The sequence below is a fragment of the Zonotrichia leucophrys genome, chromosome 4 (genome assembly GCF_028769735.1).
Source record: "Zonotrichia leucophrys gambelii isolate GWCS_2022_RI chromosome 4, RI_Zleu_2.0, whole genome shotgun sequence".
Taxonomy (NCBI): domain Eukaryota; kingdom Metazoa; phylum Chordata; class Aves; order Passeriformes; family Passerellidae; genus Zonotrichia; species Zonotrichia leucophrys.
This window is the reverse complement of record NC_088173.1, coordinates 17,221,197-17,241,629: the sequence shown is the minus strand read 5'-3', so window position 1 is coordinate 17,241,629 and position 20,433 is coordinate 17,221,197. Positions and strand designations below refer to the sequence as shown.

At 35.8% G+C, this 20,433-nt stretch overlaps 1 protein-coding gene across 2 annotated transcripts in view; it reads right to left on the bottom strand.

Annotated features, from left to right (window-relative positions):
* Positions 1–20,170, bottom strand: part of GLRA3 (glycine receptor alpha 3) — an 83,137-nt gene extending 62,967 nt beyond the window's left edge. Inside the window, exon 1 of one of the 2 annotated variants that reach the window (XM_064710640.1) lies at positions 19,796–20,170. In XM_064710640.1, coding sequence (XP_064566710.1) covers positions 19,796–19,914 — 119 coding nt within the window. In that variant the 5' untranslated portion in view covers positions 19,915–20,170. The remainder of the gene's footprint in view (positions 1–19,795) is intronic. The other variant, XM_064710641.1, reaches the window with a different exon arrangement.
* Between the last annotated feature and the right edge of the window lie 263 nt (positions 20,171–20,433).

Genomic DNA, 20,433 nt, shown 5'->3' with positions numbered 1-20,433 from the left:
TTGAAATTTGGATTTATTATCTTAAATGAAAAAAGATTTCATATTAGTGCTTGAGAGTTACAAATTTGGGCACACAGAGTATGAACACAGAAACCTCTAGAATGCTATTGTTTGCTCATATTTTAATTAAAAATGGAAATGAAGTCTTTTGGTTGCAATATTAAAGCAGAAGGTTTAAATTTTATCCTTGAGTTAATTGTTTAGCAAGTGTTTATTCTATGCTATGTGTAAGTTGATTGGTATATTCTTAAATTGTTCATAAATTGTTAAACTGTTGGATATTTCTAAATGGTTTTCAATATTTTGGTGTCTCTTTCAGTAAGAAATGTTTCTTTACTCTCTTTTAATAGCTAACTTAGTTTTTTATTTCTTCCCATAGCTGCAGAATGTATTTCCATTTCTGAGAAAGTAAGTATTCAATATATTCCTTTTGTAGTTCAGTTTGAAATTATCCTATTGCCACAATTTTCATCATCAATCATTCTGAATGGACCTGATTCCTCACATTATTACAACTTGTAGTGATTACTGTTTCTGTAAAACATCACTAATGTCTATAAAGCAAATAAAATACAAGAGTCAGATAACCCTTTGTTGGGTGTTATCTACTTGGAAGGCAGGAGAAGCAAGTTACTGCATGTATACCCTTAGAATATACACTTAAACACTTAGATTTCTTTCTAGTAGTGCTCTGTAAGGAATTTATATTTCTATTCTTTAGGTATATGAAATTTCTATACTATGGGATATACAATCCTATATTTTCATTCTTAATATACATAAATTATCCAGAACTCAAATATAGAAAGGCCCATTGTTTGCTTGAATGTCATTTGCTGGAAAGGAAGAATTTGTTTCTTTGCTCTTTGTTTACTTCACTGGAATTTTTGTAAACCTTTCTTTGTGGTACTTGTAGCTCTTGCTTTGCCATGGAATAAAGTAATTTGAAATTAGGGTAACTAATTCTAACTGGGAAAAATAGAAATTGCTGTGACTATGGATTTTCTCAAAGTGACATTTATTGTTTCATATGATGGCATCATTAATCTTTGCTTTCATAAGTCAGTTTTAAGTCTCAGAGTACCTTGAATAATTCAATGCCTGCTTATGAAAAGAATACATTCAGCATAATTAATTTGTATAAACACGTTTTATCTACAAAGTAATTTGTAATTTGTAGCTAAATATTTCTTCAAGGAATATTTTCCCTTTTACTAAGCTTGGGGTGTAATGAGAGAAAGCTGTTTGAATTCTGCAGAATTCTGCCCTTTTGATTTAACTTTTACTGAAAATATGTATTACAAGAATACTATTGGAAAAATAAAACTTTCGTCAGTCAAAGCTGCCATGTGGAATATTCGTCCAGTTAAAAAAGATCTAGACTTGATAATGTAGTAAAAGCTAAGTAAAGCACTGGATTTTAGGAAGGGATTTTCTGTTTCCAGATTAATATAAAAATTTACTCTGCATGGTAAGGGCTCTTCAGTTTTATTGCACAGTGCCTCTGAAAGCTAGGCCTCTGGCTAAGGGGTTAGAGGAGGGTAGACTCCTTTCGTGAACCAAGAACTGAGCTCCTTTTAGTGTTAATAATGCACATAACTTTGTCCTCGATACACAACTATTGCATAAGTCCAGGAATGGCTTTGCGTGCCTCAAGAGGGAATTCATTCTGACCTGTCACAGTTCTTTAAAGATTTTGTACATGCATTTTCTAACAGAAAGCATTATAGGAATTTAATATCAGCAAGAATTTTAATATCAGCAATGTATAATGGACTTGTGTTTAACATAAAGTCATAATGCGGCTTTTAATTACTGAAAAACAAAGCTGTACACTTTTTTGGAGGTAGAAGCTTCCCATTGCTAAAGTATTTTATTGGAGAGAGATTATAACCTGACAGACTTCTGGTCTGTTCATATTTTATGAGGAAAAGTTCCCAACAAGAATGGTCTCCCTGGTAGTGATTCTGAGCTGTTCCTGTGAGCTATTCACAAATATTACTATCAGTTATAAGAATTTATGCTATTTTCCAATTTCAGACTTAGAAGAGTACTTGTCTTCAGTTTCCTGGATGCCTCTTGAAAATCTTTAAAATGTAAATTAGGCCTTCAAAAACAATGGAAAAGAAATTTGCTAACTGAAGTTGTGGAAAAGAATCAAGAAAAAAATTGAAAATGTCAAAAGATATATTGAAAAATTATTTCTGACCAGACAAATTCACACCATTAAAACTTACAGTTTTTGTTTCAAATGAGCTGTCACACAACACCAGACAAGATCAGAAAATGAGAATTACAAGGACTATAATTACTCCTGTCTCTGGTCTATTCTGTCCATTAACCTTCTTTTTGCCGAAAATCTGAGAACAGATGAGTTTTGCATCAATGTCTTGAAGTCTGTCAAGTTGGAATTTCAATCACTGACATAGAAAACTCTCCTAATTCACAGGTGCTTTACCTACAAAGAGTCATATTTGAATCAGAAACTGTTAGGTCAAGCTGAAGATATTTCAAGTGGGATATAAATGTTAGAGAGAAGAAGCAGCCTGACTAGATGCAACTTCTCAGCTGCTGCATCCTAAATTTGAGAAAGCAAGCTACTTGTAAGAATGGTGTTCAGCAATGCCATCTACAATCTGAAAAGAAAATGCAAAGCGATCGATGGTTTAAAACTAAGAAATGCAAAAAGAATTGACAGAGACATAACTTATGATGATATGAAGAAAACAACCTCTTTCCTGAAGTCAGCCCATTTAAGCAGGAGAGTTTAAAACAATTAGAGCGAGGATATTAAGAGATGTATGAACTGTGAACATGAGAAAGCAATGAAGAATTCCTGAAACAACTCAGCGCTGTTGTGGTGAAGTTCTGACTGTGCTGCTGTGTTATCCAGTGGTGTGGAAAGATTGAAAGAGTGAGTAGAAGCATGAAGGTCACTTATTATTTTATACGATATTAATGAGACCAGTTCTGGGATGTTGCATCAAATTCCACATCTGAGTTTTAAAAGGACATTAAAGCATTTGGAAAGGTACTGAAAAGCCATGACCTGAGAGCTAGGGAAATTTGCTTCAAGTAAGAGACTTTAGAAGCTTAATCTTCTTTGTTTATCAAAAAAGAAGAATGAAAAAAAATAGCTTGATTGAAGTGTATAAATATCTCAAGACAGCAGAAAATGCTGGACAATTATCTAAAGAATAAAAGCAGAAGAAAAACCAATGAGAGTTGGACAGATTCAAATGGGAATTTGAACACACAATTTAATAACAGAAGATCAGATTGAACCAACTAAGACAAAACAGCTTTCTGGATGAAAAAATTTAATAAAATATAAGGTATTGTTCTTCATATATGGCTAGGTTGGTGAAAAGGAATGATATATAGAAAAGCAGGCTAAATTCAAATTAAACATTACAAATCTCATGCAGAAATCTTCAGACTGTCAAAAGGCACTTGATTGATTTGATTGAAGGAAGGGAAGCAATGGGCATTGTTCCAAGTGTGAAATGATGTCTTCTCAGGGTCCTTCTACACAAGGGCTGGGTTGCAGGCTTGCAGTTGCTGTAATGAGGTCTGAAAGTTACCACTGTAATGTTGGCTCATCTTGCTCAATTCCTTTCACAGCTGGGTATTTGACTTACCAAGCAGTTGTATGAGCATCAGCTCCTTGCACAGTAGGAACTTGAGCTCTGGGATGGAAAGTGCACTTGAGCTGCCCATAAACAAGAAGCAGTTTAAAGAATCAGAGGTTGACCACAACTAGGAAAAAGAGAGGCAGATATTCTGTCTATGACATGCACCCGCAAGGAATAAAGAATTGTAAGCTAAATGACAACGTTATCATGAAAGCAAATGCATGTGAAGTTGCCAGGAATAAATTTAGATCAAAATTAAAAGACTTTCAATCACTGAAACATTTTAGTTATGGAATAGTATAACACTTTGAGCAGAGATATATAGCCTTGTGTGTTTCAAGATGGAGCTAGGCCTTAGGATAGTGTGACATGTATGACTGTGATTGCAGGTGATGGGATTCAGCTATCTTTTAATCCTCTCCCGAGAATATGTTTACATTATTATTGATTATTTTATGTTTTTAAAATATTTGCTGCTACAGAAGTCTGAAAAAAGTATGGTTAACACAGTTATAGAGCCAGAGCACCAAAATCTACAAAATTTAAATGGGAGTTCTCATCTATCAGCTTGCAATTTAGCTACCAAGATAAAGCATGGGACACGGATAAGATAAAGCATGGGCCGTGAATCTGTGCTCCTGAATTGTCTATTTAAAGTAGGAATGTTTGTGAGACAACATCTTTCTCTTCTCTTCCTCCAAAAGAAAACTATAGGAAAAAACTCTTCAAAGGGCATGTACAATTTCCACAAATGTTTCCTTCTCGAAAATATTTAAGGCTGAAAAACATCAGATAATCAGATCGCTTTCCCATGTCTTCTTTTTTTCCTGAGGAACTACTGTGTTCTACCTGTAAGTTGTGTCTATCTATCCTAACCCTCTGCACATTTTTACAAAAGCACAAACAAGGGAAAGAAACTTTGCAAATGAAAGTGCTTTATTTTAAAAGGCATATTTTCAAATGCAATTTCAGGCCTACTACCTTTGAGACTTATCATTCTTGTACTGCAGAAAGTGCTGTTTTTTACTGATTTCCTTCATTTAACCATTCATCTTCAAGGTGGGGTATTAAAAATTGTTTTCAGTGTGTGGTTTCAGCCTTAAAAATACATATATTTGTTTGAAAATATTGAAGAAAAATGGTGATGGAGTACTATCAGCATTTCTATAAAAAAGATTGTGTCACTCCAGAGGGGCTTAATAAGAACAGTATAGACAAAAGGGAAGGAAGAAATGACATCTTACACCATTTGCTGAGTCTTCTCATTTTGCTGCTGCTACAAGGAGGTGACAGGCAGAGAAAGAATATCGTGTGATGTAATTATACCTTCCTGGAAACTTCCTAGAGAGATGTTTCCAAGTCCAATTTAGGACAATCTGCTCATTTATCCAAATTAGCTCTGAGTAGTCTCCAGAGTCTCACAGACTTACTTTTGAACTCAATTGATACAAATTATCTTTGAATTATATGTTAAGTTCATTTTCTCCCTTCCATAGGTAAACTACTGATGAATTTTTTCTTGAAAAAACGTTTTTACACATTAACACAAAGTTACTGTCACATTTGTCCTGGGGATTAATTTCATCTGATCATAAATTACTAATTTTTTCTCAAACACAATCCATTTTAGTCATTCAGAGAGGTTGAAGTTTTGCATTTCATTTTACAATGCGTACTACAGTGCCACTACGTGTGTTGTGATGGTCCAGTAGGTCTTTCATTTCATTATTTAACTTATTCTCTCAGACAGCAAGTGTGGCCAAACCCCTGGAGCAACTGGATGTTGTGTTTGTGGTCCATTCTCTCCAGCTGATATGTCTGAATGTTTTAATGCACTTTATATGAAAATACTTCCCAGAGAAGTTCAAAGAAATTAATTACACCCTTAGAAGGAAAGCAAAAACTGCAGCCAATATGCATTTAATTGCGTCTCACATACATTGCTACACAAAAACATTTCAGTAAATTATTCTAGTGGTACTTATTCACTGATTCACCAGCAATGGTTAGGAGAATTAACCTCATGACTAGTGTCCTTGCTTCTATAGCTATAAGCAATGGTGATAGAATTAATCAGATTTTAAAACAAAAAATATTCAGTGTAACCATGAAATTTAAGAGGTCTGCTAGGAAGGAAATGATCCTCTAATTGGTGGTGTTGGATCATCTGATGGTGTCTTGCATTTTGAAAACTGTAGCAATAAGATTTTGTGATATGAAGAAAGCATTCAAAGCCTCTTCTGAATGATACAGAACTTCATCAAATACATTTGGTAGAATTAATAGGGAAAGTAAGCTTTTAATTTGATGAGGTCAGAAGCATTTTTGTAATGGTACAAAAATATGGCTTTTTTTGTAATGTTAATGTCTCTAACTATCTGATCTACGAATTAAGTAGGTGAAGGACTAACAAGATCAGAGTTTATAGTAAGCATAATTTGCACACATTAGTCAAGAGGTGCATAAATCTGAACAAAAATTCCTTTTTGACAATAGAATGTTCCAGCATGTGATATCTTAAAATAAAAAAATAAAATAAAACAGGAATGATTACTGAAGGCCTCAAGCTGATCCAAATTAGTGTTTTCCTTGTTTCTACAAAAATAAACTCTGCTCTTTTTAGAAAGACAAAAACTGCTTTCAATTTTACACCAAAAAATGTAATCCAGTAATGTAAAGCATAAACAATACTATTTTTTTTGCTTTTTTGGGATAAAGCTAAGGTTTTTCTAAATTTTTGCATCAGTTATCACCGAAATGCATTTGTTCAGTTAAGTGGCATGACACAGATATTCTTTTGAGGTGTAACGTGTTTAAACTGACTGAGATAGCTGTGTCAGGAGAGAAGTACAAATCTCGGTGGTTTACTGCAATAAAGAATTTTAAATTTTGAAACCTTAAAGATTAGCAAATATCGTGGTGTGGGAGTTCAGAAGACAGGATAAAAATTTTTAAGCAATTATTTTTTAAATTTAAATAAATTAAAATGCTTCATAAAAAATACAAGACAAACAGACTTTTCTGATTGGAGGCCATTCATCAGCAATATTTATTTATGAAAATCCATGGCCATTCTGGAAGGCCAGGAGCTATGTCAGGGGGTCACAGCTGCATGGACCCAGTACTGAAAGTGCTGAAAGCCACATAGTAAATAATCTGTCACTGCTGCTCCATTCTAGCTCACACAGAAACACTTTCTTCTGAGAAACAAAACAAAATACAAAATTCATCTCCTTCTCTGAATTATCCTTGGAAGACAAGCTCTTTACATTATCTGTATTGTGAACTCAGGGAAACTGAACTCTTAGTTTAGATGCCTGAATTAGACAATGTTGCTATCTACCATCCAAGGTTAATACAAGGAGATAATTTTCTTCCAACTCCTTTGTATTCCATTATGAAAATAACTCTATTTGAATAATGATTTATTGGTGAATAAATTAATTTAATTCTGGGGGACAAAAAAAGTTTCCTATGGTGAAAGAATAGTGGAAGAGGGTGGCATATAATAAAGCCAATGATAGTAAATGACAGAGAAAGAATTAAATTTGCAACGTGTTAACAAAGACTGAGATTGCAAGTGCATTTCATTGTACTTCTGCTAAAACTGACAATAATGTGTTTCTTGCTAATTAAAGATGCAATCTCTTTTGCTTGTTGTAGGTCATAAAATTGACAGTTCCTTGTGCAAAGAAAATGCAGATTTTCATGTCCTGCAATGTTTTAGATAATGATAATTTTATCAGAACAAAGAATTCTTAACTCATGTTTGCCAGAGTGTCATCAACTAAGAGGAGCAGAAGCATTGTATCACCAAGACTTAAAAAAGGTATTTTCTAGGAAAAGCCCTCAAGAAAATTTAAAATATTTTGTGTAAAATTTAGATTTTCTACTGATTTTTCACAGCTGCGGAGATAAGTAGAGTTGCATCAGGACACATTTTCAGCCAAAGTAACAATACTTACGTGCAACAAAAAAACCCTTTCTATTTTAAGTTTACTAAATATTTATTCTTTATTTTTTTAGTGGCTATAAATAAAAGCCATATTAAATATATAGGGGATTGAATTCCAATGCAACTATTAGAAAAGTATTTTTCTTTTAGATTTGAATTTTTTTCGGTTTCAGCTACAGAATTAACATTAAATTTTCGTGCTCCTGTAGTTTAGGCAATAGTTACATGCATTTTTTCATGTTACTGATACCTTTAAGGTGCCATATTTTTTTGCATTTATTAATACAGTTCTACAATCTTCCTCTAGTCATGTTTGTGATGGAAGTAAAACAGCTTGTTGAAGTAAACACATGTTTAACACGTTAACATGAAGTACATAAATCATGGACTATAGTTTTAAAAAACTTTAGATTGATGTGGAATGTTTCAGCTCATCTTAACAGAGAGAAAAGAAACAGAATAACATGATTTAAAGTCTTCTGAATAAGTTGCTCTGTCATGACCATCATTCAAGTATATTATAGTCTAGATAAAGTTAGATTTATATAATTTTTTTTGTTTGTGACTTAGTTCTTATATATAAGCACAATGCTTTAGACTTTCCTTAGGAAAAATAATCTCTTAGGGTAAAAGAAGAAAACTAATTTATCAGCATTCTTCATAATCCTACAGGCAAGGCTTTCTATCTTCATTAAAATATGAATAAAACAAAATGCAGGTTGTCTTTGCAATTTTGCCTTGTTTTATAAGACAAGTTTATTGTTGCCAGTTTCAGCAATGCAACTTTTGAATTAATATATTTTATAAATTAGGACTCTGTTCTGAATATTTTTCATTGTTTTCCCTGAAGAACCTATTTAATATTCTTTTAGCCTGTTGTATAGACTATTTTTATAAATGATCTAAACTCAGGTCTTAGCTTCTTGCCATTTTTTATTTCATTCAGCCTACTTTTGGGGGAGGAAAAAGCTAACTCAAAGAGGAGCAGAGAATATTTCAAATATTCAAATTCTGACAAATCTCTCACTCTTCCAAGGACCTAAAGAATGGGTTTAGGTTTTGACAACTTTATTTGTTGATTAAAAATAGTTAGATCTTCTTCAAATTCAGTTAACTTTGTTTTGGTTTGGTTTGGGTTTTTTTGATAGATTGTACTTGGCTAAAAGGAATGGAATATTTTAAAAAATATTACGTAATCTGTAGACCACTTATTTCTAGAAGTCTGAGCTTGCATTATTATCTCACTATAAAGAGTAATTTGTGTATTCAATAAATAATGCAGAAAAGTTGTAGGCATAATGGATAGATTGCAAAATGACCAAGTAAAATAATTTCTTGAATATTCTGTTATTACACCAGATATTCATCTATAAAAGCTGTCAGATTTGAATAATTACATTTATTGTCATGATTAAGGCATGATTCCCCTAACCAAGTGACCTTGCTCAGCCCCTGACTGGTGTCTTTCACCACCATAATGGATGCTAATGCAGCTGGTGGCAATGAGGCAACACAAGGCTGAAAGGCAAATTAATGCAAGTGAGACTTTTGACTGTAAGCTGCTGTTTCTCAAGGCAATTCTTCCTAGATCTAGGAAGAACCTGTGAATTCTGCAAACAAAATTCTACAGAGTATAGCTGCTTTGTTGATTCTGTATTTAGAATACATTTCAGAATGTCCTTTAAATTGTAGAAATGTTTATCACTGAGTTTCTCAGTTCTAATGGATTTTTTACTGTTATGGGAGTGCCCCATCAGCTTTGCATTTATTAGGTTGCTCTACTCTTAACAGTATAACCAGAACAGTGTTCATTGAAGTGTACATCTGCAGAAGAGACATCTTTTTGCAATCATAATTAATGGCCAATTAGAATGTCATATGTATTCTGATCCTTTTTTATATTTTGTTTTAAAAATTGACTTTTATGGGTTGTAAACCTTAAGCAAAACTGAACATGGGTTCTTTGCTGTGCTTCTTCTTAATTTTTTGTATGCATAAAAATTTTCTCAGAAAATCTTACCTTAAAATAAAACAATTGAGGTTTATCAAAACTAGATAAAAATTGATTTTGAATTAAAACTCCAGATTTGTAAAGACTGAACCACGGTTCAATGATACAATATTCTGTTTGCCTTGGGGAATCTCTGGTTATAGCAGTCCTGTATCTTGAGTGAACATATGAGATGGCTGTTTTGAAGATTTGACTTTTTCTCTAAAATAAGTTTGATAAAAGTTCTGTTAGAGAAGAGCTGAATATAGCCTGAAAATTCACTATATAAAGTATTTTTTTCCCAAAGTACTTCTCATGAAATTGTTTATTCTGACTAGTCAGCTAATTATAGTGTAGATCTGTGTTCTTACTAATAATTTAGAGTTTTCAAATAAGACAAAATATTTCTAGTTGAAAAAATACTGTTTTCATGAAATGCAGTTTGAAGGAAACATATGTTTCAATGTAGCTTTATGAAATGTTGACAGCCTTGGATGGAGTATTGTTTAGTGCCCTTTCTGTTTTGTCAGTAACAATCAGTTTTCCAATGTCAATTGAAACTGAAGTTGGAGTCTCAAGTTCTAATTTTCAAAGACTGAACATCTTCCTCAAAGAATTAGGAGATTTTTTTTCTTGCTTTCTGCAACTTAGACTTATTTTAATGCATTAAAAAGTGAGAAAATATTTTCAGAGCTTTGGAATTTTTTGTGAGACAGTAATGGTGATGTTTAACCAACCGTGTTAATTTACAGGAGATATGTGGATTAAGTAATATTTTCCTTTCTATTAATTCTATCCAGGATCAACACTGCAATAAATCAGTATAAGACTTTCTTTAACAAAAACAGAGTTGAGCTTCAGGGTGATGATGAGAGTGACAGAATTCATGCCACATAATGACAGAACCCAGTATTCCTAATGCATGCACTGAAGCATATTCCTTACGGAATAAGTCAGAGAAAATAATGTGAAGGTTAAAAAAAAAGTGCTGCTAGCCTTTCATGCTTCCTCCAAAATTATCCTGGTCCACTACACTCATTCTCTTTCACACACAGAAAGTGGCATTCAAACTTCCCTTCAGATACACATTTAGTCTTTGCTTTTTTAGCCTTCATTATGGCAGCACTTAAATTATCATCCCAGTATTAGGAACTTTGTGTAAAAACTTCCAGATAAGCTGAGGGAAGGAAGGGTCATGACCTGAGCTGATCCCCCACTGCCCTCACAAATCCTTCACCAGATGAGCAAGGGGTCCAGACAGAGCCCCCTCTCCCTTTCCCTGGATCAAGAAAGCATTGAGGATGCTGCCTCCTTCCCAAACAGTGTTAAAGGCTTTATTATGTGCAAGATCCATTTTCTCCCAAAGGAGGAGGAGAAGGAGGAAAAAGAACATTCTGTTAACCATTATTTAGGGAATCTGAACAAGTGCTCACATTTTGATCGCAGGTGAAAATTTTGGATCCAAAGATATGTGTAGAGAAACAACAGAAAGAGGTAAAGAGAAAGGGATATTCTGAGAGCTCATTTGCAGAGTGTTAGAATTTGGGTATAAATTTTGAAGATAAAAGGTAAAATTTTAACACATATATGGAGAAACTTCCAAATAGTATTTTTGATTCCAGTTCCCCGCTATATTGTGCTTTTTGTAATCACATATTACTGTCTCAAGTGGGGACGTGTCATATTCATTTTGTGTGGTAAAAACTTGCAATACTATGCTCAAAACATTTGACTATCAGTTCTTAGTGCACAAGAACTCAGGGAAGTGACAAGATATTTTATTCTACTTTAAGTCTTGCAAATTAAGAGTTTAAGCAAACTCTGATAAATCTGCTTATTAAAAAAAGATAAAAAAGGAAAGAAAAGAAACAATCCACAAAGAATTCTTCTAGCGGAATAAAGCACTGTGGAATAAATCCACTATGGATTTAAAAAAAAAAGTCTTTTGGGTGATATATTCCAGATATGATGCTGAAATCTGGCCACTTTGAATTTAGTTCTAATACATCCTCAGAGACAATGGATCTGACCCAACAGCATCAGGGAAAACATCCCACAGATGCACATCCCTTCCCAAAAGTTCTATGTATGTACTTAGGCACAGAATGGACATTTACTCTCAAACACAGGAGTTAGGCACAACTTCGCTGTGCGAAGTCAACACTTTATTCATGATTGATTTCAAGGTATTTATTCTATTTTTGCCAGCAATTTACCGCTTGGTGATGTTTATTTTATCTAGTAGGGCACTCTTACTCAGCACGTATATGGCTCACGCACCTGCAAGTTCACTTGGTCCCTGAAGATGTCTTAGCCTACCTAGCCCAGACGATGGACTCCTGTGCATTTCTGAATCTCATAAAGGACAGTGCAGTTTTGAACCCTTTATGAAACTACAAGACTTAGCAGGACAAAAACTCAAGATCCTTTTAGAAATTGAGTCCCACTCTATGCCAGAACATTAGAAACCAACTTTTCACAAAAAAGTCCCTAAGCTCAGTCCTGAAATAGTCCTAAACTGCAGTCTCCCACTAAGATGTAACATCATAATAGTTTGAAAAGAAAAGTAAAGAAAAGAAAAGAAAAGAAAAGAAAAAAGAAAAGAAAAGAAAAGAAAAGAAAAGAAAAGAAAAGAAAAGAAAAGAAAAGAAAAGAAAAGAAAAGAAAAGAAAAGAAAAGAAAAGAAAAGAAAAGAAAAGAAAAGAAAAGAAAAGAAAAGAAAAGAAAAGAAAAGAAAAGAAAAGAAAAGAAAAGAAAAGAAAAGAAAAGAAAAGAAAAGAAAAGAAAAGAAAAGAAAAGAAAAGAAAAGAAAAGAAAAGAAACCTATGAGAACCATGCTGGTATAATTGCATTAGCCAGGTATTGCTGCTGAGTGGTTACTTGTGAAATTAAAATTAATTAAAGTTAAGCGTTGGTAAAAATCATACAAAATTGTTCACAGCAAATTTTATAGAAAATCATCTGTAAAATTGCATGTTCTGGTACTTGTGGATCTTCAGAGATACTAGGATTACATTAGGTTCACGTTTTACCTTTCAAAATTCAGAAAGGGAGAAGGTATTTGGAATGTTTTTTCTAAGGAACTTGAACTCTAGACATAGTGGAGTCTTAATGTAAACTGTACATAGTATATGAAGCCTTGAGCAATGCTGTGATGGGCAGCATAACCTTTTTTAGATTAAATGTTTTTATATATCTATCTTATATCAAAGAGAGAATGCAAAAAAGAGAAAAATATTAAGACAGTAGGTGATGTAGTTGTAACTACAGCTTGAATTTTATTAGAGGAAAAAAAGTTTGTTTTTTTAAATTTTATACCTGTTTTGATTTTGCTTATGATGCTTTTCCTAATTAGTTTTAATTGTAAGAATATCCCATGCAGGTTAATAGCAATTAACTGAGCCTAAGGAGCTGTTTGCGAAAATTTAGTACTCCTGTGTTCTACTCTATTGTTTCACCAGAAGAGCCTCGGGATAACCTGCTGCCATTCTTTCTCCTCTAACCATTGATTTGTATTAGTCAGTAACCCCACTACTTGTGCAGCTCAGCTATTTCAATGCCCCATTAGTGACCATGATCATGTCAGACCAGAGTATTCTTGAAATTTTCTACCTTTTCTGTGTTCCTAAACTGTTTCCCTTGAAAACTGCATTTTGCTGGTATTTTGTGTCACCAGAAAGAAATTTTGGTAATAATGATATTGAAGAGGACTGATCTTCCTTAGGGAAGTTCCTACCTGGAAATAGCCCTTACTCTCCCTGCTGTCCCCACTCATTTTGTACATCAGAGGTAAGCCCAGAGAAGTAACAGGGTGGTATTTGGTATGGAAAAATTGTATAAAAATTTGGATTGTGGAGTCACTGTCCCTGCAGATGTTTAATGAAAGACTGGATGTGGAACTTAATGACATGGTCTAGTTGACATGGGGATGTTCATTCAAAGGATGTGATGATCTTAGAGGTATTTTCCATCCTAATTCTGTGATGCTGTGATCTGTGATTCTATGGTTCTGTGATTCTTTGATGTTGTTCATTATGTGAAAAGTCCAGTTAAGTGTAGATCGGGTGTTGTTACCCTGTTTGCTGTTGTATTCAATAATGTGTTGGAGTAATTCATTAGACATCTGACTGGAAATATAATAATGAAATTAATTTTTCTATATAAATATATACCATCTATGTTTTTTTCTCATTCTTTCTTTTTATTGTCACTTCTTACACTTCCATTGTCATACTATCTAAAGGCAGAAAGGACAGCCAGAAAGGATAATATTGCTTCAAAAGCCATAAAAAAGAACAGATTATGCTAGGAAAAAAGTATAGTCTTTAAGATTCTCTTCCTTTTTTCTTGACTTTACGGTGCAAACTACTCTGCTTTCTGATACTCTTCTCATTCTTCGGTTTTGGTCCTGCATCCTTGTTAAACATAGTTTTTTGCAGTGTATTTTCCTGCTCTCTGAGATGTTCCCTTTTTGCTGGTAGTTGATATCCTCAAAAGGGTGCCTTTTACGTGACCTATTCATGATGCCTATTTATCAGTGAAAGTGATATCTTCTATTTCCTATCTTCCTTCACTGATTCTTTCACTAAACATCATGAACTTTATTAGGAAAAGCAGTAAAGAGGACAAGAAGCAACACCACAGAAAAGGGCTCTTCATCATTCATTACTTGAGAAAAGCTGATTTGCAGGAATAATTCCCTATAGGTATTATTACATATTATTACATAATACTGAGTAAGGTCATTTGAAGCCTGTATTCTGAATCTGTTAAAATAAGAAGCTCTAATCTTGTAAAAATTTTTATTTTCTCTGATTGTCATGATTTCTAGGATGTCTGGACAAAACTAATATTATAGAGGAGCTATTACATTTATCATCATACAGAAGCACAGCACTTATCTCACAATATTACTTGCTTTCTGTTGTTATTACCATCAGTTGGCTAGGAATGAATTAAAAGAAGTTGAAAAGTAAGAAAATGTCACTAGCACTGTAAGAATTGAAAAATTCATGGTTTTAACTGAAATTTCTGTATTATTTAATTTTCTTAAAGGTTATAGTACTGTAAACACAAAAATATATACATAATATATAAATATATTATCCTTTCCTGAAATTATAAAGATGATAATCACTTAGAAAAATCATCACGTTTTTATAGAAATAAAGAATGGATAGCTAAAGCATTAACCAAATTTTTACTCATGTAAAGTAAAAATTGTACCTGTTGGGTACAAAAGGATCTCAGTGTCTTCAGTGGTATGGTTGAAATAGAAGAGAAATTGGTAGAGCTGATATACAAGAGCATTTGAATTACATATTCAAATAAGGGGTCACAAAACCCCCTTTTGTCACTTTTGTCTGAGTTTAGGAAAATGCAATGCTTCCCTAACAGTACTGATGCTCTTCTAGATTTTGGAAGGATCCTTCATCACAGGAATTGGACTGGGCTCAGTCAGTGTGAGCTCTGGTAACAGCTTTGAAACAGAGAGGTTTGTTTTGTAGAACCCTCAGCAGGGCTTCACCTCTCTTCTCTGAGGACTTGTGTTTGCTTTTCCTTTTTTTTCACCCTCAGAAGTGCTGGGGAGATTCTTGTGGTCTCTGCACGAGCTAGTGTGCAAGCATGCTTTCACCCAGTCTCGTACCTTCATCATTTCCATCGTGAGCCTGACCTGCTGACCTGACCCTTTGGCTTTGACCTTGGGCATACCTCTTCAGTACCACCTTTGCCCATCAATTTGAACTTTTGAACTGTTCTCCTGCTCAAGTGCTGTGGGACTGCAAACTTTTATGGCAGAATCCTGTTCCTTCCTGCGTTGCTGTAAGTCTGAGCTCCCAGCTCGTCTACCCTTCCTTTGCTACTCCCTGAGATGTGCTAAGTGCTTTTCATGGGACCTGGAGTCTGTCACCTGATTTATTCCACAGAAACTAACTTTCATATTAAGTCTGGGCTGCCAAGGAAAGGCATTGTGCCTCAGTGCTGTCATCTTGCTTTAGTAGATTTTCTTTTACAAACTTTTATTCACATCTTGATTTGGACACTTTTATTTCTTGAGTAGCATTGTAGGTCTAATTATTAACATATTAATAAGCTACTGAAGCTTCATTAAAGCACCTGAAAATCTTAATTTTCAAAGATGTTTGTGATGCTATGTCAGAATTAATAGTTTTTAGCTGTTGTATTTTTTCTTTTTCATTATTTGAAGGAACTAATACTGGCCTAAAGGATAGTGACTTCTGCCTCTTATAGCTATTCACCTGAAATCAATTTGCAATGAAATGCAAGAACAATTTCAAAATCAGTTAACCTTAAACTCAGATATGCCCCAAAGTTAGGTTGCATGGAGGTTTTTTCCCACAAAAATCTGTTTTTTAAGAGCAATTATCTGTGTCTATGATACTGTTTTCTTTAATGTAAGTTCAATGGAGTACTGAAAAGAACAAGGAAAGAGGCAAGAGTCTAATTGTAACATGATTCTTAATCTATGCTAATGTAGATAAATAAAGAAATACCACATAGGGAGAATCTATTTTGCATTTCCCCAATGCAATCTACCTTTTCATCCTGTTCTTTCCTCATACACAGGTCTACATATAAAATAGATACATTACATCCTCCAAAAAGAAAGCAAATACCTTCAAGTCCCCGACAGCATAGCTCTAATAGGTCAGTGCTGGTGTCCATGAAAGTTCCTGAGCTGTTATGTAAATGTTTTTGACTCACAAATCTGATCTTTGCATTTACTCTACAAATATGGTCTTGCTTTCATCATGACCTTTTGGAATTCAGGCAAATCCAGAGGAATTTTTGTTACCACTATTACTTTATTGAAAACTGAGGAGAATACTCAGTCTTAGATATTATTATAACTTCAAACTATATCTCAGAATTTTTTTCTTTCTTTGGTAGTAAACTGCAATTATTTCAAGGCTATATTACATTATTTTCCCTAGATTTTGCCTCTTTTTTACACCAGGACTCTCTTAGTATCACACTCAGGCTCAGACTGGCAGTAATATTAATAAGTAAGAGGTTTTTTTTATTTTGGGTCTGATAATAGATTTTCTCTCTATCCTCAAATATATTGCATAAAGAAGAATGCTTTAACCATTGTGTTAAAGCACACGAATGTGCTTTAACCATTGTTTTTCAGGTTTAAAATATATTAATACATTACCAATATGTGTGTGTATGCACTGTATTGTACTGTATCATACATGTTTGTACTGCATGATACAACAGTACAAACATGCACAGGACTATGAAAGACTATGGATAATCATGAAATCATTAAGGTTGGAAAAGAACTCAAGATCACGAAGTACAACCTTTGACTGAACACCACCTTCTCAACTTAACCACAGCTCTAAGTGCCACATCCAGTCATTTCTTGAGCACCTACAGGGATGGTGGCTCCACCACCCACCTGGGCAGCCCATTCCAGTGCTTGACCACTCTCTCCATGAACAAATTCTTCCTGATATCCAATGTGGATCTTCCCTGGCACAGCTTGAGGCCATTTCCCCCTGTCCTGTCAGTTGTTACCTGGGGGAACGGGCTGATCCCTACCTGGCTGCACCCTCCTTTCTGGGAGTTGTGGAGAGCAGTAAGGTCCCCCCTGAGCCTCCTTTTCTCTAGATTAAATAACCCCACTCTCTCAGACGTTCCTCACAAGACTTGCTCTCTAGACCCTTTCCCACCTTCATTGCTCTTTTAATTTTTTTCCTACATCTTTCAGAGACCAAATAATTAGACCAAATAATGACCAATATGCATCTTGTTTCAGTCATTGCACTTTGAAGTATCTTTTGATGTGGAATGAAGAATGAGTTATTAAAAAAAAAATAAATCAGGTGAAGTTTCTTCTTGTTAAGCATGCATCTTGAGACTTTGCTCATTAAAATAGCCAGTCCAAATTTACACTGAAAACCATCTTTTCTTCCTATCTTCACAGGCATGTAATTTAAACATTAAATAGCCTCAGGGCTGTTGGACAAGTAATGAAGGCTTTTCTTGTTAGTTTCATTCAGTTTTCTCACACAGCCTTTAGTTTCCTAATGAAGAGCAGAAAAGTTTCAAAGTTGCACAATGTAAAAGAAGATAACATCATTTCTTCCAAAGTGTGTGAGTAAATAAACCTCTTTGACTGCTCCTAGAAATCCATAGCACACCCACCTTCCCATCAAGTGTTATACAGGTTCTAAGGCTGGAGTCTGTGTCTAACAGAGAGTAGGAGCAGCATTCTACTATTCCCTGCTCCCTTTGCTCCAATGGGAATCATTTCACAAGGCTTAAGTTGGAAAATAAATAGAATTAATGGCTCTAGGAAAGCAAAGCTGAGAATTTTACATATTTTCACATTTTACATTTTTTTTTTCACTTTTTTTTCCATTTTCAAAGTTTGGAGAAGACTCCTATGTGTTTTGAACTGGCTCAGATTTCCCATGTGTTATTTCTAGACCTAAAGTCACCAGCAGTCTCTATCTGGAGATTGATATGGAAGATAAACATGGACTTCGAGCAGCTTTCTGAACTCTTTCTCCAACTATATAGTCCATGTGCACAGTAACCATGCTCATTATCATAAAGTGACTATTTATAAGCAAAATGTTATTACAATACCACAGTTATCCGGATGTTGAAGAGAATAGTTTGAATTTATGCTACATAAGATATCTGCATATGTTTGGAAACAATTCAGTATTGGTACAGATTTATGTGATGAAAAATACCTCTATGACTTTCATAACTGACTTTATAGCTTTTTTCCCCTTTGGAATAAATGTTTTTACGTTGTTAAAATAAAGGATGAACAATTCAACCATTTGCATGGAATGATATGCAGAGGAGAAATAAGTTCCATGAGTACATTGAAATAGAATAAAAATAGCATAGTACTGCTTTTATTGCATACACTACACAAGTGTTTGGTCACCTACACTGAACATTAAATACTCACTGCAAGATTTAAAGTGTAATATACATGCATTGACTCTTTCCTCATAAGTATCAATCTCATACCATGTGATCAAGTTTCTTAAAATCTCTTTCTTTTGGCACAATTACAATAAAATTGCATTATGAAATATTTATGTTACTTATGTTGACATTAAATTAACTTCAAAATGGAAAGATTTGCTATATACCTGTGAGCACTTGTGAAGTGTGCCATCATTGTGGGGAATACATGCTGCTGGCTTAACTTCATGGTTAGAAATCCCTTACATGTATAATCCCCAAACTCTCTTTTCAAATTTAAGTTTCGATTTTTGTCTGTTAAATAACAATGTGATTCTTAAAATAGTCTGGCACTGTCATGTTATATGCCATAGTTTGTTTATTGTGATACAGGGCTAGAATGTTTGTTGATAACAAGCATGACTAACTGCATCAGCAGTGAATAAAAGACAGTGAAGTCTCTTTCTCTGGAAGTGTGGTGATACCAGTTCTAAAATGAACTTTCTACGTTCATTTTAGCCTGGTATCACCACACTTCCAGAGCTATGTATTAAAAGAAAGCTTACATTGATACAGTAACATCATATTACCTAAAAAGAGTGTGCTGGGCTGAGAAAGCCGTACGAACCTCAGTCTTCTACTCAGGTCATAATTTATGGATATGTTGCCATCTTTCATAATACAAATCGTAGACTGTCAGTAGCACAGCAAATGCTTTCCCTCTTAAGGGAACTTCTGTAGACCATATCCTCTCAGAAACACTCAGCTAGTGTTTCTGCACAAGACTTGTGACCTTAGGCAATCTGTGATTTTCATTTTGCTGAAAAGAACTGACAGTAATAAAGAAGTCTCTATATTCCCAACTCAGATCATCTTCCGTAACTTTTACATATAGACACTTTGCACCTTAAGAATTTTCAATATTGATGATGTTACAATTCCTGCTAAAAGCAATTATAAAATTCACAGATCTTAGAGGGAAACTATCTGCGAGCAAGTGAAGGAAGTACACAACCTCCTGCTTGTAAAATTCAAAATGGGATTCGGGACAGTGCAGTGTTATGAAGCCGTTCAAGAAGCGTGGAGCTCACGCATTTAGTTTCTGTGCCCACAGCCTGGCTGCCGAAGGCAGCCGGGCGTTCGTGGGGAGGAAAGGCGGTGACCGCGGATGCTGTCCACACCCGTCCCAGGCACTTCAGCTGCCCGACACCCGGGAAGGGGGACACCTCTAGGTCCCCAAAGAAAGCAACTCACCTGAGCAGGACCGCAGCTTCCCACAGATAAAACCCCGAGACAGCGGCGCGGAGGTACCGAATCCGGGCCATGCTGCTCGCAGAGGCGGCGGAGCCCGGGAGCGGCGGCGTCGGAGGCATCGGAGGGGCTCCGCGGGCGGGCAGCAGCCCAGCACCCTGGAGAGCTCCGGCCGCTCTTCGCCCGCCGCCCGCCTCAGCGCCGGGGCGCCCTCCCGCTGGGCCCCGCCGCGCCCGCCCCGCCGCTGCGCATCGCAGCCCAGCGGGAGCTGATCCCAGCCGCCGGGGCGGCGGGAGCCCCCGTGCCCGCCCGGCTGCCCCCGGCTCCTGGCAGCAGCCGGCTCTCGGCCGCCGGACGCATCCCGGGCACGGGGCGCGGCGCGGCCGGCGGCGGGGCGGGCGGGAGGCTGGGCCGGGCCGGCTGAGGCCGCCCCCGAGAGCGCGGCCGGCGCGGGGGCGCGGGGCGGGACCGGGCTCAGGGGACGCTCCGCCGGGGCTGGCGGGGCTCAGAACGACTCCTGCCCCAGCGCCGTCCCTGCCGCGGGTCCCGGGCCGCCGAGTCGATGCCTACACGGGGTAGCTGCCGTCAGACAGGCCGGGTGAACTCACTGAACCTCGGGTTTCGGAAAAGACTGGGCAAAG